Source organism: Salvelinus alpinus, chromosome 24, assembly GCF_045679555.1.
Source record: "Salvelinus alpinus chromosome 24, SLU_Salpinus.1, whole genome shotgun sequence".
NCBI lineage: Eukaryota > Metazoa > Chordata > Actinopteri > Salmoniformes > Salmonidae > Salvelinus > Salvelinus alpinus.
Genome location: NC_092109.1, coordinates 19,615,346 through 19,640,552, shown reverse-complemented (window position 1 = coordinate 19,640,552; position 25,207 = coordinate 19,615,346). Strand labels below are relative to the sequence as shown.

At 40.3% G+C, this 25,207-nt stretch overlaps 2 protein-coding genes across 2 annotated transcripts; both read left to right on the top strand.

Moving 5' to 3' along the window:
* Positions 1-6,538: 6,538 nt before the first annotated feature.
* LOC139552288 (PR domain zinc finger protein 12-like) lies at positions 6,539-11,309 on the top strand. Its single transcript, XM_071363865.1, has 5 exons — positions 6,539-6,911; positions 8,601-8,791; positions 9,140-9,295; positions 9,649-9,763; positions 10,009-11,309. The coding sequence occupies exons 1-5, from the start codon at positions 6,692-6,694 to the stop codon at positions 10,452-10,454; spliced, it is 1,128 nt and encodes a 375-aa protein (XP_071219966.1). The 5' UTR covers positions 6,539-6,691; the 3' UTR covers positions 10,455-11,309.
* Positions 11,310-13,050: 1,741 nt separating this feature from the next.
* Positions 13,051-19,908, top strand: LOC139552287 (exosome complex component RRP4-like). Its single transcript, XM_071363864.1, has 9 exons — positions 13,051-13,243; positions 17,496-17,597; positions 17,804-17,849; positions 17,954-18,043; positions 18,255-18,320; positions 18,561-18,629; positions 18,751-18,927; positions 19,148-19,276; positions 19,512-19,908. Exons 1-9 carry the CDS (start codon positions 13,083-13,085, stop codon positions 19,590-19,592), a joined length of 921 nt encoding a protein of 306 aa, XP_071219965.1. The 5' UTR covers positions 13,051-13,082; the 3' UTR covers positions 19,593-19,908.
* Positions 19,909-25,207: the final 5,299 nt, after the last annotated feature.

Here is a 25,207-nt window from a genome sequence, read left to right as displayed (position 1 = left end):
CCTTTGTGTTCTGTTAAAATTGTTTTATTTTGCCATTTGAAAGCTTAGTTTTCTTGTCGCATTCCAGTATTGAGTGTTAATGATTTTATTGGGTTTAAACTGTGAAACCTTTCCTCCGCGCTCTGTTTTAATACTATGAGTATTCGCTATACATGAAGTAAATATAAAGGTCAAACTGTATGGTATGTTGTATAAACAGAAGATATATTTTTTTTCTATAGAAAATCACTTTGCTAGTTCACAAATTCAAATAAATGTTCCGCAAGCCTCTCGTGGTTGAAGTATACTATCTTTATTAGTTGCTACAGTGCCTACAGAAAGTATTCATACCCCTTGACTTCCACATTTTGTTACAGCCTGAATTCAAAAAGGATGAATATTTTCTTTCTTTTCTCACCCATCTACTACACACACAACCCCCATAATGAGTGAAAACCACGTTTTATATTTTTTGCGAATGTATTAAATGAACTGCAGAAATCTAATTTTACATAAGTATTCACACGCCTGAGTCAATACATATAAGAATCACCTTTGGCAGCAATTACAGCTGTGAGTCTTTCTGGGTAAGTCTCTACGAGCTTCTCACACCTTGATTGTACAATATTTGCACGTTCTAAAATACATCAAGCTCTGTCAAGCTAGACAGCCATTTCCAACTCTTGCCTTTTAGATTTTCTAGCTGATTTAAGTCAACTGTAACTAGGCCACTCAGGAACTTTCAATGTTGTCCTGGTAAGCAACTCCAGTGTATATTTGGCCTTGTTTTAGGTTATTGTCCTGCTGAAAGGTGAATTTGTCTGTCTGCTGGAAAGCACACTGAATCAGGTTTACTGCTAGGATTTTTGCACGTGCTTAGCTCTATTCAGTTTATTTTTAACCCCCCCCAAAAAAAAAAATATCCCTTATCCTTGGCGATGACAAGCATACCCATAACATGATGCAGCCACCACCATGCTTGAAAATATGAAGCGTGGTACTCTGTGACGTGTTGTGTAGGATTTGCACCAAACATAACACCTTGTATTCAGGAGAAATTAGATTTTTCCTCTTTTTTTTCTCTTTTTTTAAAAACTTTAGTGCCTTAGGATGCATGTTTTGAAATACTTTTTTATTCCGTGCAGACCTTTTCACTGTCATTTTGGTTAGTATTGTGGAATAACTACAATGTTGATCCATCCTCAGTTTTGTCCTATCACAGCCATTAAAATCTTACTGTTTAAAAGTCACCATTGGCCTCATGGTGAAATCCCTGAGCGGTTTTCTTCCTCTCCGGCAACAGAGTTAGGAAGGACGTGTGTATCTTTTGTAGTGACTAAGTATAAATGATAAACTATCCGAAGTGCAATTAGAAACTTCACCATTTATCCATCTACTATTAACACAACAAAATGTGGAAAAAGTCTAGGGTGAGAATATTTTCTGAGTGCTCTTATGTCATGGTACATTTTTTTTTCATACCATTTCTCTTATGTTTTTTTTCTTTGCTTGGCAGTTGGCAACCATACCTTAAGACATGAAGAAACAATACAAATGTGTAAAGTTCATATACATGTCCAGAAGATGCATGGCAGTGATTGCCAAAGTCTAAAATGCACTTGCCCATTGGGAAAGTCAGGAGGACTTTTTATTTTTTTTGGTTGCCTAAAGACTGATCAATTGCCCGTATATGTAAATAAGCAATTTACATGCAGAAGTGCCATTCCCCCCCCCCCCCCCCCCTGCTTTTACTCACCTATGTGTAGGTGGATCAGAACTGGAATTATTTGGGTTCCCATACAATCAGTTAAAAGGTGTTTTTTCTTTACCACAAGGTCCTGTGTGATCTCAGCTGTATGAATATGGCAATTGTGGTTTCTTATTGTACATGTATGTATGTGTATATATATATATGCAAGTTCCCCCAATTCGGTGCCTTTGGAGATGTGTAACTTGGTAAAAAAAAATATATATGTATTTTGTTTTCACCTAATTTTGTCATTCTGTCAAAGAGCACATGTTCAATTTCATAAACATATTTTCCCATCTCGAGGTTAAATAAAATGACTTAAATTCAAAATAAAGAAACAGGATTGGCTGTAACAGGGTTGTCTAGTTAATCTTAAATCCTCCACAAATCACATTGTGACGGGCATGGAAGCTTGTGTGCAACAGGGAGTGGCAATTGAATGCGAGCTTCACATTTTTTTTAATATTAAAAACATTCTAGCCTGCAGGGTAGAAGGCTTGACGTGTTAACCTCGACCCGCTCAGTTTTCCACCACAAAACACCAGAAAAAGGACCAGCTCACCTGCTTATACACTGATTTCACTATTTGATGTTACATTTTTATTTTAAGAAAGGAATAGTTTCACCAAATGAAAATGAGAGTTCAGGTAACAAGGTTGACTTCATGAGGGAGAGGTGTAAATGAATCACTAACATGAAACAATCTTCAGAAATGACTGTCAGAGCAACAAAATAACTAGGGCTTTACAATGGTGAACCATTTTGGAGTTAGAGACATGCAAAAATGCTGACTTTTGGAACTTTAGGAAGACTTTTCATATTTCAGATTGATTGCATTCTCTACATGGTCTATATTAAAGAGCACTTTATTGAATATAACAGACTTAAATTTCAATATTGGTGCACAATTTCTGAATATCAAAGGGACACAAAAGACACGAATTTCATGGAACGACCCAAATTCTTTTCATAGACCACCTATTGGCTGATTTCTAAAACCATCCCAATATCAGGGAAAGGGGATTAATTGATCCACTCTGCTGTTAAACCCATTTTAATGCATCATCACTGCGTGAACTTAATCTTGTGACCATGCACGAAAAGGTTTGTGGACAAGTTAGTGTATGCCATTTTTGCATTTGCCATATTTTTCAACCTTAGTGTATGTTCTTGTAGTTAATGAGATGTAATTTGGACATCGCTTTATCTACCATCGACTTCAGACTGGAGAGGCAGAGCCAGGCTGAACAACTTTTGCAGGTATGGCAAAACACTTGGAGAAATTCTCCTGAAGTTCTCCCATAGTTCAGTTAGGCAATGTTTTATACTATCGCAAAGCTTTATAATTCCCGTCTATACCAAAAATTAAACGCGTAGGTTGAGCATATTCTTGGATTTAAAAAAATCCGTTATTCTTTGCTCTTGTCTCTGACTCTTCTCATTGTCCCTCTCCCTTTATGAACGGTCCACAGGGGTGTCCCCAGAGCACCGTTATTGAGCAGCTTTGTCATCCCACATCTTTACTCCCCGTGGGGGGGCCTCGGCCATAGTGGACCCTACTCTGCCCGGCCCTGTCCCCCCCATTGATACTGTGCAGCTGTTTCCAAATCCAGCCCTTGATTTTGATCCTCTTGCTTTTTAATATGAAGCCCCTGCGGACAGTCCCTGGCCTGCTTGGCCATTGTATAGGCGTGATCATTTAGTTGTTCTCCAGATCACCTCCAGATGGGTTGAGAGCCATGATTATGAAGGGGTTGGCCGTTCATTTTTGAATAGGGTCTCTATGCTGCTGCATGTGAAACCTAATCCCTATAGTATCGCTAACTGTATATGTTTCGTTTTAGGTGTACGCCAGGGGTATTCATGTAGAGAATGTGGAATGTGAAGGGGACAGTACGTATTATGGCTCATTCACTGTTCACAACGTTGGTCCTGAATAGCTGCCCTGTACAGCAATGAATAGTTTATTAAATGGGCTTTATTGATTTGTTTATGCAGGGCTGTCCAAATAAAAATGGATGGTTGTGCAGTTTGTTTTCACGGGTCTGGGTAAGTCAACAGTGAGACAAATTATTTGATGAAGTGCAAGTATTTGATTATAGTCTAATTAATTTGGCCATTTTAACAATGTGTTTACTTAGTACCAAGCCTGTCTATCTGAGTAGGGGGGGAATTGGGGGTGCTCTATCTCTCAAACACACACACATACACACATCTGCATTCCTCCTCTTTGCCCCCCTCTAAAGCTCCAGTTTCGTTAAGCAGGTGTCCTGCCCCCCTGTCTCATTCCAGGGAAACCCCTTTATGGGAGGGACTGGCCCTCTCTCACCTTTCCTGCAGATAAGCCGATCTACTGTATCCACCATGCTGGGATATCTACCTTAATCTCTTTTTAATGGCCCCAAGGAGGAGCCCAGGGGAGGCCTGTCTGCCCATCCCTCTCAGCTGAGGTTGTAGTTGGCAAGTAGCTTTTTTAGTAACAGGAATGATTCAGCTTCGAAATGAATGACAATTTGTCTTCCGGTTGGGAATGTTTGTTTGGTTAAAAACTAAAAGGAGCTTGGTGTTTTTAATACGATTTATTCAGCCCACTTTAATGTTGAATGCTTGTTATATAATAGCATGGCTGAAGGGGTGTTTTTGTCTTTTTTAAGAGGACTGTTTTAAGGAAAGCATGTTTTATGTAAGACTTTAAGGTAGGAAATATGGATTTACAGTAATTCAAAAAAATTATAGGGGGTATTATGAGCTTGGTCTATTTAATGGGTGACTACAAATATTGAAGTAACATGCCATGTACAAAAAAAATGAGTCTTTGCAGCTATAATTTGATTAATGAAATAAAATAAGTTGTTTTAAATGGAATTATAAAAAAGGCCTACTCTTAAGCTCAACCCCGTTAAACAATAAATATCATATAGTGTATATAAAGTTTAAGAATATATAGGCTAACGTAATTTGTAGTGATATAAGAACCTTTAGTTTAATTGTTGTAGGCCTACAAGATTAATCTGCGATATTTTACTTTATTCTATACAACTTCATATTTCTTTAAGAATTGTAGGTTTAGTGGCTGCTTGCCCTAGGCCTAAAATGTGAGATTTCTTTGCAAAATATTGGAAAGAAATCTATAGCAAATTTAAAGGCTATTGTTTAATCCATAGGCAACACTTTAATTGAGAAAATATTGGCCTAAATAGTTTTTCAATAGATCTTGACGTGTCCATCGCTTTACCAGACAGAAAAATTAAAAGGTTAATGCATATAAGTAAATCAAATCCATGCGTTACCCCATTCCAATTCATTTAATTCCTCTTTAATAAAGACCGGTCCCTCCCCTGGCCCTACGATTTAACTCAAAGCTGAAGCCTCTTAGTAAAATAAATGCTGAAATGCAATACATGTAAATAAATCTGAGAACGAATCAGATTCAGCGAGGGGGACATTTCATCTGGGAAAAGGCACACATGTAGGAGGTGCCCCTCCTAACAAAACAAAAAAAAGCAGCTGTGTGCGCAGTCATCTTTTTTCGTGCTTTGTCACTCACCTTTTCACTATCTCTGTATTCAAAACAACCCGTTCTATACTTTGCATTTAGAATCCATATCTTCTTTTCCATTCGAATTCTAGTCCACATTCGTCAGAGACCAACTTTTCGGACCATCCCCTTGTAGTTGTTGGAATGAAAGGCGGAGTGCATGGGTGTCAAAGTGCCCTCAAAACACCATGAAAGATTGATTTGCAGCACTTTTCAGCCCCCTGACATTACTTGGAGAGGAACTGAATAGGAAACCCGCGAGCCGGGGACGGAATAAAGATGTTCTCTCTGCTGGAAGAGAAGGAAAACTGCTCATTTACCCCCAGTCCATCAAGCCCGAAAAATAGAGAGGAAAAAACAGAGAGAACTGTGGCTATTGAGAAGAAAGGGGCTGTATATACTCATCTAAACGCTGTCACAATATACTGAAGGGCTATGAACAACCATGAATATTAAACCGCTTATTTCAACAAGGGCTAGAGAAGTGAACCACGTCAAAGCAGCTTTGCATTTTTTGCATGGGAACAATGCGGTAAAGCACGTTGAGCTTGTTTCTATTATATTATTCCCGCGCTATAACTCCCTGGAAGAAAATTAATATTGCCAGCCACATGAATGCGGAATGCCTGAGAAAGAACGTTTAAGCAACTCCCAGACCCAATGACCTTAATTTGATGACAGACAAACTTTTAAACGAATTGTTGAACCAGTTTAAAGTTGACAGTATTTTCACTCTGTTAAATAATCGTGGGACTCATTGTGCTGTATAGCATTTGAGTGGAATATAGAAACGTGAATTTTGCATCAATTGTTTAGCCATATTTACATGTGATCTGTGCTATATGTTATACGGCCCTACTCAGTAACATTAAAATGTACATTTTATATTTTACTAAAACTATTGGTAAACTGGCGACCAGGTGTTTTTTGGAATTCGTTTTATAGAAGGCAGTCTTGGACATCTCTCATGAAGAAAAATCTCATCTGATTGGTGTGTAAAGGGATGTTGAATAATTTGTAAGCGACTGAAAAAAATGGATACTCCCCTAACAGATTTTTGTTTATTTACAATCATGTCTGCATTAAAGACATTATGCATTTATATTGCTGAGTAGTCTATTGGCTTAGGCTCCTTGTTGTCTCTCTCCATTTCACTCTCTCTTTCGTTCTCTCTCTCTCTCTCTCTCTCTCATGAAAGGGAAGGACCGCCTAATAGAGGCGGCTTTTCTTCTGCTGGAGCAGGTCCATACCATAAGGGGAGTGTCATTAATAACTCATTAGAGAGGGGTCAGACCAGCAACTTATAAAGAGGACCCTCGCTGCAGGAGGACGGCACATTTCCACCCAGCCGTCTAACGGGAAGGAATATCCACTTTGCATTTGAAGACACTCATATCTGAACACGGCTTGCAATAGTTTGCGAGATGGGCTCGGTATTACCTGCAGAGGCTTTAGCCCTGAAGTCTGGATTTAAATGCCAGAGTCGGTCCTTGTCTGATATTATCACCTCAGACATTCTGCACAGTTTCCTGTATGGACGGTGGAGAAATGTGATCGGAGAGCACCTGATGGAGGAGAGGCAGAGCAGCATCGGTCCCAAGACAGCCTTCACAGCTGAGGTCCTCGCGCAGTCGTTCGTTGGAGGTAATTGCCCCTTTTGGAATTCTTCCTATGATTTCTGTACGGGCAACCAGCCACTAGGCCTAAAGAACGTGTTGCCTAGGCCTATCTGTTGCAATTTAACATCCTAATGCTTGTCTCGTTAAATGTAGGCTTATTATTATTATTATACCAAATTGTGACATGGGCTATACTCAGGGTGAAATCATATATATATTTTAAAGATGGTTCATTTTATTAGGCTATAAAACGACTGGTCCAAAAAAACAATACCCTCAACATGTTGACTCAACCTAGATTTATTTTCTATTAACAATTTCTGTTATTTCAACAAGTGTCCCTCTTGTTGACAATAATTGACTAAAAGGCGTGTAAAATAGGCATTTTGTAAGAATGTATTCAACACAAGAACCTCAGTGAGGTCTCATGTGTCATTGAGAGTGAACCAAAAGAAGTGGAAACCGTCACTCCTCTGTTCTAGATTTCTTCCCAAGGTCCCTGTGACTTTCTCATTACTGTTCTCCCGTATTTTCATTCTTTGGACCTTTTATTTCCACCCATTTAGCGCATTAACCCATTTAGTGCTTTGAGACCTTGCATTTAGAAGCTTGTTAGGCGTGTAACTGTTGCTGACTGAAAGACGAAGGGTATTAAACTCATTTGGTTAACTTTGTGCTTGACCTGAGAAAGTTTCCACTTAAACCGAAGGGAGAGAAAGGTTCCCTTTCTTTGAGGTGTCCCGGGTTTTATCCCGCATTCATCAATCTCCGGACAGTCTCTTTTCCTATTTTGGCAGCTATGGGCTCCGGCGCTTTTCTCTTTCTCTCGCCTTAAAAGATTTCTGTTCTTCAGATAATGCGCCGTGCAGGCTAATTCTATTGCCATTCATACCATGTCAACCATCTAATCGCCTTTCCATTTTTTTGTTCGAGAAATTCCTGGGCCTTTTAAACAAGTCCTCATTTCATTCAGCGCAATTTTATTGCTACAAAGTTCTTAAAAGGATAATGAATTTGGAATTAGCCGTTTCTTTCCAGTAGGGTATAATGAATATCACATCTGAAGCATGACAAATGGCTGGACCCTGAGCAATAGAAGACCATTTAACCTCTCTTCGAGCCGTCTTTTCGCAGTCCCAAATACATTTTCTTTGATTCTGACATTAAAGAAACCCAAGTGTTTTCTTAATTTTTTTGAATGAGGGTGAAAATGCTTGCGAGTTAAATATTTTTTTTGAAACAATAACTTTCAATTCATCCATTTAATCGAATTAAACGGTGGATGAGATGTTAGGCTACCTAATATTTCGTCACCAAAATAAGATGCAATCTATTTGCTGTGTTGGCAATTACAAAATGTTAAACACCTAATTCGTAAGACACTTAAATAATATTTTAGACCAGCCAGTACAAATATATATTTAAAATTCATGATTTATCAAAACATCATATTTAACTTTTTTATTCGAAAGATGGGCCTATACATCAACCATTTGCTTTTTGACATTTTATTTTATGAAAAAAAAACGTAATATTGGCATTAATGCACAATGCCTGACTTAAACCACTCCTATCCTCAACGTCTTTTAGGCAAATTGATTAGCTTGGGTAGGCCTACAATTTCATGCATTTATAACCATGGAATGACCAAATTCACAGGTTTAATGAAATGTACGCAGCAGTCAAATAACCTACATTTTTTTTCTGTTTGCAGAGGTCCAGAAGCTGTCCAGCCTGGTGCTGCCCAGTGAGGTGATCATTGCCCAGAGCTCTATACCTGGCGAGGGCCTGGGCATCTTCTCCAAGACCTGGATCAAGGCAGGCACAGAGATGGGTCCATTTACTGGCACGGTCATCTCCCCTGAACACGTGGACCTGCTAAAGAACAACAACCTCATGTGGGAGGTGAGAATCATCTGTGCAGCTACCATAACTAGGGACTGAGCTGCTATCACAATTAGGCAGGAGAATAACAGCAATGAATCTGTATGTCATGTTTTTGTGAAGGAAGCACATGTGCAAGGGGGAATAGTTGGTCTTGTTCACCAGTAAGCTGTATGTATAAGAGTCTATGTCACACATGGACAATAATACCCACTGGGCAAAGACATAAATTCAACGTCAATTCCACGTTTGTGTTAAGTAATTTCATTTAAATAATGTGGAAACCAGTTTAATTTAACCAGTGTGTGCCCAGTGTGTAATTTGCATTAAAATTGTACCAGACTCCTAACCTCTTGCTGTTGATCTCAGGTGTTCAACGATGATGGCACGGTGCGCTACTTCATTGATGCCAGTCAGGAGGACCATCGCAGCTGGATGACCTACATCAAGTGTGCCCGCAACGAGCAGGAGCAGAACCTGGAGGTGGTGCAGATCGGCAGCAGCATCTTCTACAGGGCCGTGGAGGTGAGAACCAAGCCAGATACGGTCACTCACAACTCTGACATGCAGCCTTCACAAGGACCGTTGAAAGCGTGTGGTTGCTGCCATGACAAGTTCTGCAGCTAAGCCCATTCGTTTGTAGGCCTTTGTTGGTATAGACTCCATAGACTGTATAAAAGGGTCAAATCTCCCCTAGCCTGTATAGGGCAACCTATTTTCAGCTGCTGAATAGCACAACCTGCTGTTTGTACAGAGATCTGTGACTCTTGATGCGTAATGCAAAGTTGGTGGAGAGTATCATCGGAACAAAGAATCTCCACAGATATAGTTACCTCATCCTATTCGTTCTTTAACATTCCTCCTCCTGCTCTCTACAGACTATCCCTCCAGACCAGGAGCTGCTAGTGTGGTACGGAAACTCCCACAACACCTTCCTTGGTATTCCTGGCGTTCCCGGTACAGAAGAAGAGCATCAGAAAAAGAGCCGCAATGGTGAGCTCCTTTTTCCTCATGCTATGGGCGTTAGAGAACCAGATTACTATCTGACCCCCTTTACCTGTGGGGCCAGTGTGTTATGGGCTCTGCTGCAGCCAACAGATTTACATCACCCTTATTCGTTTCAAACTACTGCAAATAGACTGATTCTATTCCATGTCAAAATCAACATTTGGTATGGCAGTCACATCAGTTTATGAATTAAAGATCTCACCTTCCCTCTCTTTCTCCTTTCCCTTCAGAGGACTCCCACTCATGTGACGGCTCTTCATCTTGCTCCCCCTCCTCCTCCTCCTCCTCCTCTTCCTCGTCTGCGACCAGCCGCATGCGTTGCGTAATCTGCCACCGGGGCTTCAACTCGCGTAGTAACCTGCGCTCCCACATGCGCATCCACACCCTGGACAAGCCCTTCGTCTGCCGCTTCTGCAACCGCCGCTTCAGCCAGTCATCCACCCTGCGCAACCACGTGCGACTGCACACCGGAGAGCGCCCCTACAAGTGCCACGTGTGCCAGAGCGCCTACTCCCAATTGGCAGGGCTGCGGGCACACCAGAAGAGTGCCAGGCACAGACCAGGTGCGGGGGGCGCAGACACTGCCTCCCAAATCTCACCTCCACCCCCACCGATCACCAGCCTGACCCAACACCAGGTCCCCCTGGTTCACCATATCCCCACCATGGTGCTATGATAGCAGAGAAGAAAGAGAAACTTGCTAATGCAAACAACTCTGCACTTTACTTCTGCACACTTGAGCCACAGGTTGCGCTCTCCCTCATTCTCAGAGAAGCTACTGTTTGCTGGTGTGGCAGGCATCGCTATGACATTGCAATGGACCAGAGTATGTCTGAGTGTACTATGTCTGGTGGGTTGAGCTGATACTACAGCCGTTCTCAAATACTTTTTTACTGGTTGCCTTATTTACAATCGAGTCTGCTTAGACTTATTGGGTATTATGTCTGTAATGGTCACGAAAAATCAGAGTGTGTCAAAAACACTTTGTTGTTCCAAAGGAAACTGTTGTACTATTGCCTGTACAGAGAATCTGAACAAAGGACTGAATGTTGGTTCCAAGAGTAGGCTATTTTTAGGTTAACTGTCCATTATTCATCTGTTTGTTTACTCAATACACTATTGCCAGGATGCAGCATGTCAAAGGAAATACTTTGCTATTCTAGTTAATAATTCTATTGGTCAAGAAGAGTACTCTGTATTTCAGATAAGGATGTTTTACCATAACATATTTTAGTTTTTGGGTGGTTCCTTCATGCTGTCATTAAATACAATTATCCCCACTTTACGTCCTGTCATCGTAGGCCTTCCAACTCAGGAGGAAGGTTGTTTGAAAAAGTAAAGTAAAAAAGTTGAATTCCAATGAAATGTACAGTATGTAGAAATAGGTGTACATTTATTTCAAAATTTTACACTGTAATAAATTGTCCCTTTATCTCTGTATATTAATGTAAAGTGTTGTGTAATTATGAACTGTATGTGAATGTAAATACGTGTGCTTTCCTTATATTCTAAATAAAGAATGATATTAATACGTCTGCATAGTGTTCTTTACTTTGGACATTTTGGTAGCCTATTATGAACTAGCGCAGTGGAGGCTGCTGAGGGGAGGACGGCTCACAATAATGGCTTGAACGGCGCGAATGGAAAGGCAATTGATACCATTCCTCTAGCCATTACTACGAGTCCGTTCTCCCCAATTAAGGTGCCACCAACCTCCTGTGAACTATACAAAACATTAAGAACACCTGCTCGTTCTATGACAGAGTGACCAGGTGAAAGCTATGATCCCTTATTGATGTCACTTGTTAAATCCACTTCAATCAGTGTAGATGAAGGGGAAGAGACAGGTTAAATAAATATGTTTAAGCCTTGAGACATGGATTGTGTATGTGTGCCATTCAGAGTGTGAATGGGCAATACAAAATATTTAAGTGCCTTTAAACAGGGTATGGCAGTAGGTGCCAGGCGCACCGGTTTGTGTCAAGAACTGCAGCGCTGCTGGGTTTTTCATGTTCAACAGTTTCCTGTGTGTATCAAGAATGGTCCACCACCCAAAGGACATCCAGTCAACTTGACACAACTGTGGGAAGCATTGGAGTCAACGTGGGCAAGCATCCCTGTGGAATGTATTCGACACCTTGTCGAGTCAATGTTGTGCAGAAGAAATATCAGCCAGAGCAGAGAAGCACGAGATTGAACTTCACTCAACTTCCTAGAGAGTTACCCCCTTTACTGTGGGAATTGTAATCAAATCAATGCAATATTAGCCTCTTTCAATGCAAAACAAAACAAACTATGCAAGAGTATGCAAAACTAACAATGCCAGAGATGCTGTTGTAAGCAGAAAGTATCGGAGTAGGATTCTATTGCATTGACATGCACATCTCGGCCGTGCTCTACACAGACCTGTGGGGCATAACCAATCAGGGCTGCAGTAGGCCTATATGCAAATAGACCATTGCCATATATGTATCTGTGCCGTTCCCTTTGAACTGGACTGTGTTTACAGCATGAGCTGTAATGAGTAGATGGCTTGTTTTGAGATCAAAGCGAGAGCTGCATGTAAAACGTGTGCACATTTGTTCATATCCTTTGCTAGTTAGTGAATTATTAGCCCTGTTAGAGATCATTTGTAGTCAGAAATGGGGGAGCGATTTTTTCCTACAAGAGCACAAAATGTGTACATTTCTATCAAAAGCTAGTCAGGTAAAGAGCTTTTTTTGTCTTAAAGGGGCAGTGTTGTATTTTGAGACAGGCTTGAAACAGCTAAGTAGCCAATAGGCAGAGGGTAGCATAATTTGGCTGATTCTCTGTAATAAAAGTATGGGAATAATAACGCATTTTATTTTGTAAAGTGGTTTCTTGCATCAAACAACAACACAACATTTTCAGTCACTTCCTTTTCGAAAGTCTCATGGAATGTAGGCCTACTTTGAACACCACACATTGGCTACTACTGTAGGCTGAATTATAGAACAGCTATTTCCATGTTAAAATGTTATGATTCTCTGTTATTTATTTATTGCCCTCTACACATAATGATAATGAAAAACGCTCTCGGTGGGTTGTATCGCTTCAAGTCCACATGATGGCGCAAGACACTAAAGAAAACTAGCATCCTTACGTAAACAATGTTTTTTTTTGCAAAGCAATGCATTGTCTGTTTCACATTATTACTCATGCAGTTTGAAATATTGTGAAAATAAGTTATAAAATGAATGAATGTCGAGAGACATTATTTAGATTTTGTGGAAATCGGCTTCGGTACATTCTGAATGGCCAAGTATCCGATGACGTCAATTACATGCGCCGTTTAAATTTACAGAAAACAGAAAACATGGCTGCGGACATGAGATTACCAACTTTTCGGAAACAAGTAACGTTATCACCCTCTCTGTCTGCTCTTGATGGAAAAGATCTAGTTGTGCCCGGTGATGTGATTACATCAGATACAGGGTTTATGAGGTATGTCTGTCTACAAGCTAGTATGAATCTCACGAGTACAAGTAAACAATCCGTCAACATGCTGCTCCAATTGTATAATATTTTGAGTCTGAGCTTTTTTTTTTTGTCCTTCTCTTTACTGTAAATCAATATTAATCCACGTCTTGTTTGCCTAATTTGCTTTAGATAGGTAGCTAGTTAACGTTAGATATGATGATGTTGACATGATATGTCAGGTCTCACTTGTTAGTGCATAATACTCTGCAAGTTTCACTTGTGCAGTACTGTAGCTATTCACTCCATTCATAGGTTATTTAGCCAGCTTGACGTCCCGTATGGATAATAATAATGAAAATCAAATAAGAATCTTGTATGGCAGAAGATTACTTATACAAAAATCGAATAAGTAATCCGTAATAAGGATCCTGTAAGGTGTTATTCCTTATACACTACAGTTCAAAAGTTTTGGGTCGCTTAGAAATGTCCTTGTTTCTGAAAGAAAAGCAAAACTACATAGGCGTACAGATGCCCATTATCAGCAACTCCTGTGTTCCAATAGCACGTTGTGTTATCTAATCCAAGTTGATCATTTTAAAAGGATAATTGATCCCTTTTGCAATTATGTTAGCACAGCTGAAAACTGTTGTTCTGATTAAAGAAGCAATAAAACTGGCCTTCTTTAGACTAGTTGAGTATCTGGAGCATTGGCATTTGTGGGTTTGATTACAGGCTCAAAATGGTCAGAAACAAAGTACTTTCTTCTGAAACTCGTCAGTCTTTTCTTGTTCTGAGAAATTAAGGAAATTATTAATTTAATGCTAGAAATTACCAAGAAATTGAAGATCTCGTACAACACTGTGTACTACTCCCTTCACAGAACAGCGCAAACTAGCTCTAACCAGAATAGAAAGAGTGTGAGGGCCCGTTGTACAACTGAGGACAAGTACATTAGAGTGTCTAGTTTGTGAAACGGACGCCTCACAAGTCCTCAACTGGCAGCTTCATTAAATAGTACCCCCAAAACACCAGTCTCAACTTCCAACAGTGAAGAGGCGACTCCGGGATGCTGGCCTTCTCGGCAGAGTTGCAAAGAAAAAGCCATATCTCAGACAGGCCAGTAAAAATAGAAGATTAAGATGGGCAAAAGAACATAGACACTGGACAGAGAGAGATTGTAAAAAGTGTTATGGACAGACAAATCTAAGTTTGAGGTGTTCGGATCACAAAGAACAACATTTGTGAGATGCTGGAGGAGTGCTTGACGCCATCTGTCAAGCATGGTGGAGGCAATGTGATGGTCTGGGGGTGCTTTGGTGGTGGTAAAGTGGTAGATTTGTACAGGGTAAAAGGGATCTTGAAGAAGGAAGGCTATCACTCTATTTTGCAGCACCATACCCTGTGGATGGCACTTAATTGGAGCCAATTTCCTCCTACAACAGGATAATGACCCAAAGCACAGCTCCAAAATATGCAAGAACTATTTAGGGAAGAAGCAGTCAGCTGGTATTCTGTCTATAATGGAGTGGCTGGCACAGTCACCGGATCTCAACCTTATTGAGCTGTTGTGGGAGCAGCTTGACCGTATGGTACGTAAGAAGTGCCCAAGAAGCCAATCCAACTTGTGGAGGTGCTTCAGGAAGCATGAGGTGAAATCTCTTCAGATTACCTCAACAAATTGATAACTAGAATGCCAAAGGTCTGCAAGGCTGTAATTGCTGCAAATGGAGGATTCTTTGATGAAAGCAAAGTTTGAAGGACACAATTATTATTTAAATTAAAAATCATTATTTATAACCTTGTCAACGTCTTGACTATTTCCTATTCATTTTGCAACTCATTTCATGTATGTTTTCATGGAAAACAAGGACATTTCTAAGTGACCCAAAACTTTTGAACGGTATTGTATGTCAGTGGTGTATTTGTGTTAAATTATATGCCTTATATGATATACACAATTGAATACTTGATTGTGCTGCATTTCCTACAAATATATGGTATGACATATTTGAGCCAAAATATATTCATTATGAGTCGTCTATGAATATTATAAGAAAAGTGTGTACTGAGAATGTAACCTCTACAAAATAAATGCTTTAATTGTAGGTTTTACATTGTTTTTATAAGTCAACATATAAAAAAACATGACAATTACTAAAAGAAATACAATATTTGTATTGTATATGAGTTTCCATGATTAAGGCTGGGCAGCACCTCCTACTGGACAGTTAATGTATCTACAGCTATGCCGTTGGTCTCCCATCCAGTGTTTTAACCAAGCCCAGCCCTGCTTAGCTTCAGGGGTGTCATGCAACCCAAAAATATGAGGGGGCACAAAGTATGTGAGGATGGCAAAGGGGTGGTCTCGAGGGGGTCAAGTTGGAGAATTTAGCATTTTGAAATGAGAGAGCTTTTTCCTGAAATCTGGAGCAGGGATGGGCAACTTGATTTTTACTGTTGAGAGAATAGAATACAAAAGACTGAAAAGCAAAGCTAAAAAGTTGTGTTTTTAAGATCGCTTTTAAAAAATGTCCACAGTTTCAGCCCCCTCAGGTTGTCTGGCAGGCTATTCCAGAGGATTGGGGAATGGCAACTAAAGGCTGCCTCTCCATGCCTTTTGGTCCTAGGCTTTGGGATAGTTAAAAGGCCAGAGGAACTGAGGGACCTACTGGGTACACAACTTAAAATCATCTCTGACATGTATTGTGGTGCACAATCATGGATAGATTTAAAAACCAATACACCCAACACATCAGTTATCGTATTAAAACTGCAAACATTTGCCTCCACCCTATAGCAAAATGTGTAGAATTTCAGGAAATGAGCTTTAAAACTGCAATTATTTCTATATGCCGCATGGCAAAATGAGTAGAATTGCATGAAATTAGTTATACAATTGCAAAATCTTCTCTCCGCCCTGTGGCAAAATGTGTAGAATTTCAGAAAATGGGGGGAGGGGTTATGGATGTGGGTACGCAGACCTACAAGCCACTGCAGCCCCTCATGAGTTCTGTTTTTGTGTGGCCCCACCCCAATAAAAGTTGCCCATCCCTGATCTAGAGTATATCATGGTTTCTATGTGTAGCACCTTTTTAATTAAACTAAATATGCTTATCTGCTGAAATCTGGGTAAAAGATGGAAAGGAATGTGAGTCTTATTCAGTACATTTAGTAATTACTTGCCAGCAGGCATTCCAGCTAAGATAGTTAGACAAGCTAGCTACTCTAACTTTTTATTGATAGCCTGAAATGTCTTCGTGGTAGCAAGTTAGAATATTGGGAACCAATCTACGATAGCTAAAGCCAACTTCATAAAATTGCCAGGTGGCTAGTAGTATTACAGAGAAAAACAACCAAAAATTCCACTATATCTATATTAAACAGGACAATTATGAGGGGGCACATGCCCCTGTGCCCCCTATGGGCATGACGCCTCCACTTAGCTTTGATATTTTTCCCAGACTAGTACCAATGTGCTATCGTGAGAATGATTGTAGGATTGTTGCGAGATCTCCACTTAACAGCAGTGAATCTATTTAGTTATCAGTCATTCCTCATTCTCCCCCTCCTCCTGTCCTTTTCTCCCCTCTCCTCCTCCTCTTCTCTCATCTTCTCCCCTTCCTCCTCCTTCACCACTCCTCCTGCTTTCCTCCTCGAGGTGGTCTTGCATGCTTCAATGACGTCAGACAGTGGTATGCAAGTGCTTTGAAATGTGTATGTCCCATGTATGTGAGACCTTAGAATGCTTTGCTTTCATGTCTCTTGTATGTTTTTTATATAATACATGCAATATTTCTGTTATGTCTAAATGTTAAATACCCATATGTCAGATATTAAAATAATATTCTATGAATCTTGTAAGTATATTTACTGCTATATGTATTACTTACAAGTTCCAGGTAGAACATATAACAATCTTTTCCATATGGGTTACTATACTATTGTTAATATTTGCTGCACAATTTCAAGTTTCTCTTAATTGAATCATACACCTTCTGCCAAGTTAATTTGAATTGTGTTCAAATCAAATTTTATTGGTCGCATACACATATTTAGCAGATGTACTTGCAGGTGTAGTGAAATGCTTGTGTTCCTAGCTCCAGCAGTGCAGTAATATCTAACAATTCACAAGAATACACACAGATCTAAAAGTAAAATAATGGAATTAAGAAGTATATAAATATTAGGACGAGCAATGTCGGAGTCCGGAGTATACATGACATTGAAAGTGGATATAGAGTGAGTCATGATTAGACCACACTGATTTTCATTCTAGGGGTCATGGGACTTACATGGATGAAGAAAAACTAACAGCCTCTGTGGCAGGAGAGGTGGAGAGGGTGAATAAGCTCATCTGTGTACGGCCGCTCAGGACCAGGTAAGTGGACCAGGTGCCACAGTAATGTCTGTAGGCTTAGATTTACCACAGTGGTTAGCTACTGACTCTATGTTGAAGACAACTGTTCCATTGTGCAGCATCTGCTGTTATTGTATCACAGTCTAAGTTGGTATGTACAACAACAACAAAAACTATATGACTTGTTATTGATTAATTTTGCCATCATAATCTGTTCTGATTCCCAGGTTCAATGGGGAGGTTGGAGATGTGGTGGTCGGAAGGATCACAGAGGTAAGTTTCCGTTTGAGGTGGTGATACGGTCAGTAAGGCTAATAATGACTTGGGGTGATCGTGCTTCTCCTGGTTGGAGCTTAGTGTTTGTCTGCTGTTTGCAGGTGCAACAGAAGCGCTGGAAGTTGGAGACCAACTCCAGACTGGACTCTGTGTTGTTGCTGTCCTCTGTCAATCTGCCCGGAGGAGAGCTGGTGAGTGGAATAGACAACTTAGATCTGGGAATATGGAAGTGTCTTTGGGTAAATGTGTGCTTGGTCCTCTCTTCCTCTTAGCACCCAGTGCAAGCATATTGTTATGACACTGTTGGTCAAACTTCTTTGGATATTTATTTTCATTATTCTCTCTTTCTTTCTTTGTCTTACCATAAATCAATCTTTCTATGTCTATATCTGTCCTTCTTAGAGGAGACGGTCAGCAGAAGATGAGCTCACCATGAGAGACTACCTTCAGGAGGGGGACCTCATCAGTGTATCCTCTGATCTGACCCTAACCAGTAACCTGGGCCCTTTTGCCTTCATAATATCCAGCCTACCCTCCAAACCACACTGAAATACATGGAATCTTTGTTATCTTGAGATTCCCTTTTTTTTTACTCTACCGTCTACTAGAGAGGGTCATTCTCTCATTGATGAATGCATTAACTTCTATCTGTTTCATAATTTGTATGTGACTATGGTCAAGATTGTCCTTGACTAGCTCTTCTCTCAGGCAGAGGTACAGTCTGTTTTCTCGGATGGAGCACTCTCTCTTCACACCCGCAGTTTAAAGTACGGAAAGGTAGCAAAGATGAACTACCCAATGTGTGATCAATAATTTTGATGTTCTATGGTTTTTAAATTGATTGAAAATCATTGACCTCATATTCTTCTCTTATTAATTTGCAACCACATCACATCAGCTGGGGCAAGGAGTTCTTGTGCAGCTATCTCCCTCTCTCATCAAGAGACAGAAAACCCACTTCCACAACCTGCCGTGTGGGGCCTCCATCATCCTGGGCAACAATGGCTTTGTGTGGCTGTACCCCGCCCCAGGACAGCAGGATGAGGAGGCTGGAGGATACTACACCAGTCTGGAGGTAAGAGCTGCCTGGGGCTACAGAGATGCGAGTGGGAAATACAAGGGATCCAACTTCTATGTAGATAATATGAAGTGTTACTTGAATTTGTACTTATCTTTCAACAAGACTTATAACTGTTTGACTTTTACTAGATTTATATTATCTACCCCAATCCTTCTGTTTCCCCTTTTCAACATGGTCTTTCAGCTCACCTCACTGTAACCTCTCCCTCTCTCAGCCTGTCTCTCTCTCTGATCGGGAGGTGATCTCGCGGTTAAGGAACTGCTTGCTGGCCTTGGGGGCACACAAGGTGCTGCTGTATGACACCAGTGTGCTCTACTGTTACGAGTCATCACTCCCACACCAGGTAACGCTGTCTGTACTGATCTGGCTAATGGAAAGAGGATCTGAAAGAAGCAAACCTTTCCATTCATTGTGCCTCAGTTAGATCATTAAGGACACGATGGCAAGCCATTTTGCATGACACACAATCTAAAGCCATCCAAGCCATTCATATGATGACATTGCCTTTTTAGCACCTTTCATCAGATTTCAAAGTGTTTACAAAGCATATAAAGTTACCTGTCTCTCTGTCTTTCTAGATCAAGGATATCTTAAAACCGGAGGTGATGGAGGAGATTGTGATGGTGACACGTCAGAAACTGGTGGAACAGGAGGGTTAGAGTATCAGATGCAACCTTTCTGTGACCTTGTCGCAATGGAAGGTTTGTGTTCCCTGCATTCCAAGTCTAGGAACCAAGGCCTTAACTGTGTTATGGACTGAACCCCCACCCAAGGTCTGAACTCTCAACCAGAAGATACCTGGGTCGTTCCACGAAAAGCGCCTTTAGCCCTTTGATAATTTAAGTAGAAATTGTACACCAATATTGAATTTGAATTGTTATATTAAATGAAGTGCTCTTTAATAAAGACCACATGGAGCATTCAATAAATCAGGTGTTTTTTTTATATGAATAAAGGCTTGCTGAAGTGTAAAAATTCAGCATCTTATTTAACCCTGTGTCACTTCTAGGAAGATTTCAACCCACTTAATTCCAAAATGTCTCCCAAGTTTCACCATTGTTGTAAATCCCTAGTCATTTTGTTGCTTCAACAGTCATTTCTGAAGATTGGGGATTAATTTACGTCTGTCCCTTAATTAATTTAAGGTCAACCCTGTGAACTGAACTAATTTTAATATGGTGAAATTATTCCTTTTTAAATATTTTTTCAAAAACATTGAACAATCATAGTGTAAAATCAGGTGAGCTGGTTATACTACTTTTGTCCATTTTCTGGTACTTTGTGGTGGAAAACATACCGGGTCGTGCATAACACGTCAACCCTGTTACCCATAGATAGACAGGCTTGAAATGTTTTGGCAATTTCAATTGCCACTCCCTGTTGCACACAACCAGCTTCCATTTCCCCTGTCACGAGGGGATTTATGGCTGATTTAAGATGAAATCCTGTTAACGTCAACATTGTACACTTACTATAGTCATTATTTTATTTAAACTCTTGAGATGGGAAACATGTTTTTAGGAAGTTGAACATTTGCTCTTTATGACAATGTTAAATTAGGTGAAATCAAACACTTCTTTTGATCAAGTTACACTTCTCAAACGGCACCGAATTGGTGAAATGGCCCACCTGTGACCTGCATATCCCCCTTTTGATAAATGCATTTCCTGGTCAAGCCAGAAGAGTTTATCTCCTGTTTAGTTTATGAAGAAAATCAACTATAACTGTTTCTCAATAGAAACCTATGTTAGAGTGGGATTGTAAATGATTTACTGTATTATAATGTTTTTGCATTCTGCACCTAAGTTTATAGAGAACTGTATTTGTATTTATTATGGATCCCCATTAGCTGTTGCCAAGGCAGCAGCTACTCTTCCTGGTGTCCAAACACATTAAGGCACTTTCATTACATATAAACAGCACATCATATTACATTATTACACCACTACATATCTATAATACAAAATGTATAATACCACCATACAACAATATTACAATGTATGTGTGTGTAGAGTGCTTGCGCTTGTGTGCGTATGCATGTGTCTGTACCTTTGTGTGTCTCTCTTCACAGTCCCCGCTGTTCCATAAGGTATATTTCTACCTGTTTAAAAAAAAATCTGATTCTACTACTTGCATCAGTTGTGGAATAGAGTTCCATGTAGTCATGGCTCTATGTAGTACTATGTCTGTTCTGGACTTGAGGATTGTGAAGAGACCTCTGGTGGCATGTCTTGTGGGGTATGCATGGGTGTCCGAGCTGTGTGCTTGTAGTTTAAACAGACAGCTCGGTACATTCAGTTTGTCAACACTTCTTAAAAAAACAAGTAGTGATGAAGTCAGTCTCTCTTCTACTTTGAGCCATGAGAGATTGACATGCATATCATTAATGTTAGCTCCCTGTGTACTTTTAAGGGCCAGCTGTGCTACCCTGTTCTGAGCTAATTGTAATTTCACTAAGTCCCTCTTTGTGGCACCTGACCACACGACTGAACAGTAGTCCAGGTGCGACAAAACTAGGGCCTGTAGGACCTGCCTTGTTGATAGTGTCGTTAAGAAGGCAGAGCAGCGCTTTATTATGGACAGACTTCTCCCCATTTTAACTACTGTTGTATCAATATGTTTTGATCATGACAGTTTACAATCCAGGGCTACTCCAAGCAGTTTAGTCACCTCAACTTTCTAAATTTCTACATTATTCATTACAAGATTTAGTTGAGGTTTAGGGCTTAGTGAATGATTTGTCCCAAATACAATGCTTTTAGTTTTAGAAATATTTAGGACTAACTTATTCCTTGCCACCCATTCTGAAACTAAATTGAGTAAAATGGTGCCGATAGAGAAGGCAGCCGAGCTTCTTGCCCCTAGGCAACTTTGCAGTATTTTTTTTAATGTGTTATTTCTTAGATTATTAGGCCAGATTTTTTTGTTTGTTATTACATACAGCCGGGAAGAACTTTTGGATAACAGAGCAGCGGTAACTTACCAACATTACCAGCATTACGACCAGGAATGCGACTTTCCCGAATCAGATCCTTTGTTCGTAACCCCCAGGGCAATTGAACTAATTCCAGAGGCTGACCCAAAACATCGCAGACGGAGAAGAGGAGTGGACTTCTAGTCTGACTCAGGAGGCGTGCTATCCACCCACAGCTTCCGAGTATATTACTCGCTAAGTTGACGAGCTGAAGGCGAGGATTTCCTTCCAGAGAGGGATTGTAACATACTCTGTTTCACGGAAACATGGCTCTCTCGGGATATACTGTCTGAGTCCGTACAGCCAGTTGGGTTCTTAGTTCATCGCGCAGACAGGAATAAATATCTCTCCGGGAAGAAGAAGGGCGGGGGTGTATGTTTCATGATTAACTACTCATGATGCGATTGTGATAACATACAGGAATTTAATTCCTTTTGTTCACCCAACCTAGAATACCTCACAATCAAATGCCGACTGTATTACCTCCCAAGATAATTCTCTTTGATTATAGTCACAGCAGTGTATATTCCCCGTCAAGCTGATACCACAACGGCCCTCAAAGAACTTCACTGGACTTTATGCAAGCTGGAAACCACATATCCTGAGGCCGCATTTACATAGCTGGGGATTTTATCAAAGCAAATTTGAGGAAAATGCTACTGAAGTTCTGTCAACATATTGACTGCAGTACTCGCACTGCTAAAACACTCGACCACTGCTACTCCAACTTCCGGGATGCCTACAGGACCGTCCACCGCCCTCCCTTCGGCAAATCTGATCATTTTGCTCCTCCCTTCCTATAGGCATTTTGCTCCTCAACACTGGGGCGTGCTCAGCCCCCTCCTGTATTCCCTGTTCACCCATGACTGCGTGGCCACGCACGCCTTCAACTCAATCATCAAGTTTGCAGACGACACAACAGTAGTAGGCTTGATTACCAACAATGCCGAGACAGGTGAGGGCTCTGAGAGTGTGGTGCCAGGTAAATAACCTTTACTCAAAGCCAGTGGCATGCCTTTAGTAAAGATTGAAAAAAGTAAGTTGCCTAGACAGCTGCCCTGGGGAATTCCTCATTTTACCTGGATTATGTTGGAGAAGCTTCCATGAAATAACACCCTCTGATTTCTGTTAGACAGGTAAATCTTTATCCACAATATAGCAGGGTGTGTAAAGCCATAACACATACGTTTTTCCAGCAGTAGACTATGATCAATACTGTCAAAAGCCACACTGAAGTCAAACAAAACAGCTCCCACAATCTTTTTATTATCAATTTCTCTCAGCCAATCATCAGTCATTTGTGTAAGTTCTGTATTGAATGTCCTTCCCTATAAGCGTGCTGAAAGTCTGTTGTCAATTTGTTTACTGTAAAATAGCATTGTATCTGGTCAAACACAATTTTTTCCAAAAGTTTACTAACGGTTGATAACAGGCTGATTGGTCAGCTATTAGAACCAGTAAAGGGGGCTTTACTATTCTTGGGTAGCGGAATGACTTTTACTTCCCTCCAGGCCTGAGGGCACACACTTTCTAGTAGGCTTAAATGGAAGATATGGCAAATAGGAGTGGCAATATTGTCCACTAATATCCTCAGTAATTTTCCATCCAGGTTGTCAGACCCCGGTGGCTTGTCAACAATTTTTTCACCTCTTCCACACTCACTTTACGGAATTCAAAAGTACAATGCTTGTCTTTCATAATTTGGTCAGATATACTTGGATGTGTAGTGTCAGCATTTGTTGTCCTGCCTAAGTTTACTAATCTTGCCAATGAAAAAAGAATTGAAGTAGTTGGCAATATCAGTGGGTTTTGTGATGAATGAGCCATCTGATTCAATGAATGATGAAGCCGAGTTTGCCTTTTTGCCCAAAATTTCATTTAAGGTGCTCCAAAGCTTTTTACTATTATTCTTTACTTTATTTATTCTTTACATTATTTATTTTTGTTTCATAGTATAGTTTCTTCTTTTTATTTAGTTTAGTCACATGATTTCTCAATTTGCAGTACGTTTGCCAATTGGTTGTGCTGCCAGACTTATTTACCATACATTTTGCCTCATCCCTCTCAACCATACAATTTTTCAATTCCTCATCAGTCCAAGGGGATTTAACAGTTTTTACAGTCCTTTTCTTAATGGGTGCATGCTTATTAGTAACTGGAATAATCAATTTCATAAATGTGTCAAGTGCAGCATCTGGTTGCTCCTCATTACACACCACAGACCAGCAAATATTCTTTACATCATCAACATAAGAATCACTACAAAACTTATTGTAAGATCTCTTATACACTATATTAGGCCCAGCCTTTGGAACGTTGGTTTCCCTAAACATGGCCACTATATTGTGATCACTACATCTGATGGTTCTGGATACTGCTTCAAAAATCAAATTTCTGCAGCATTAGTAAAGATGTGATCAATACATGTTGATGATTTCATTCCTCTGCTGTTTGTAACTACCCTGGTAGGTTGACTGATAACCTAAACCAGGTTGCTGGTTTTGGGTCATTGATAAGTCATTGTCTCAACGCAGCCTTGAAATGTGTAGACAGAGTCCAGGAGCCAAGATGATTTGGATGGACTCCGTCATTCCTGTAGAATATCTTCTGTTTCCAGAAGGTGTCAAAGTTATCTATAAAAGTGATTTCAACAGAGGTACAGTAGTCTTTTAGCCAGGTGTGTCATGCCAGTAGCCTGCTGAATCTTTCACACCCATGGACCAACAATGGTAGCGGACCTGAAATGATTGCCCGCTTTTTGGAATCTTTCAGTGCTAGAATCAGTTCTTTAAAATACATTTTCAGAAGTTCCAAGCTAGGACTCCTGATGTCATTTGATCCCACATGGACTACGGCAGCATCAGCTCCCGGCATCTGTCGTAGAACGGTCGGAAGCAGTCTTGTAAATGTCCTGTACTCGTGCTCCTGGGTAGCACAGGGTTTTTGCCCTGGGAACCAAGATGTTTCTTACAATAGAGCCGCCGATGACGACAGCTGGTGCAATGGCTGAGGAGGTCAGAGGAATGTTGATAATGTTGTACTTTTGTATGAATAACTACTCTTGTAAGAAATAAATACCAAGCTGTTCATGCCTCAAGCTATCAGTGTGTGAGAACTTGATATAATCATGCTTGCAAGTAGTGTTTCTATTTAGAGGTTTCCCCAATAAGACTATCTTACCTCAAGAGGGCACACGTTCTGAGATTATGAGATCCTTGTGGAGGAATCTTAGACAGCCCCTATATGTCCATCCCAAACATTTCTCAGCTGATTCTTTCTTTTTTGTTTACTCCTATTTTC

Excerpts from the sequence above, each read along its gene's own strand:
- LOC139552288 (XM_071363865.1), top strand. The coding sequence starts at position 6,692 with ATGGGCTCGGTATTACCTGCAGAGGCTTTAGCCCTGAAGTCTGGATTT. Across the intron at positions 8,792-9,139 it reads ACAACAACCTCATGTGGGAG|GTGTTCAACGATGATGGCAC; the intron begins GTGAGAATCATC and ends TGTTGATCTCAG. Across the intron at positions 9,296-9,648 it reads TCTTCTACAGGGCCGTGGAG|ACTATCCCTCCAGACCAGGA; the intron begins GTGAGAACCAAG and ends TGCTCTCTACAG.
- LOC139552287 (XM_071363864.1), top strand. The coding sequence starts at position 13,083 with ATGCGCCGTTTAAATTTACAGAAAACAGAAAACATGGCTGCGGACATG. Across the intron at positions 13,244-17,495 it reads TCAGATACAGGGTTTATGAG|GGGTCATGGGACTTACATGG; the intron begins GTATGTCTGTCT and ends TTTTCATTCTAG. Across the intron at positions 19,277-19,511 it reads AGTCATCACTCCCACACCAG|ATCAAGGATATCTTAAAACC; the intron begins GTAACGCTGTCT and ends CTGTCTTTCTAG.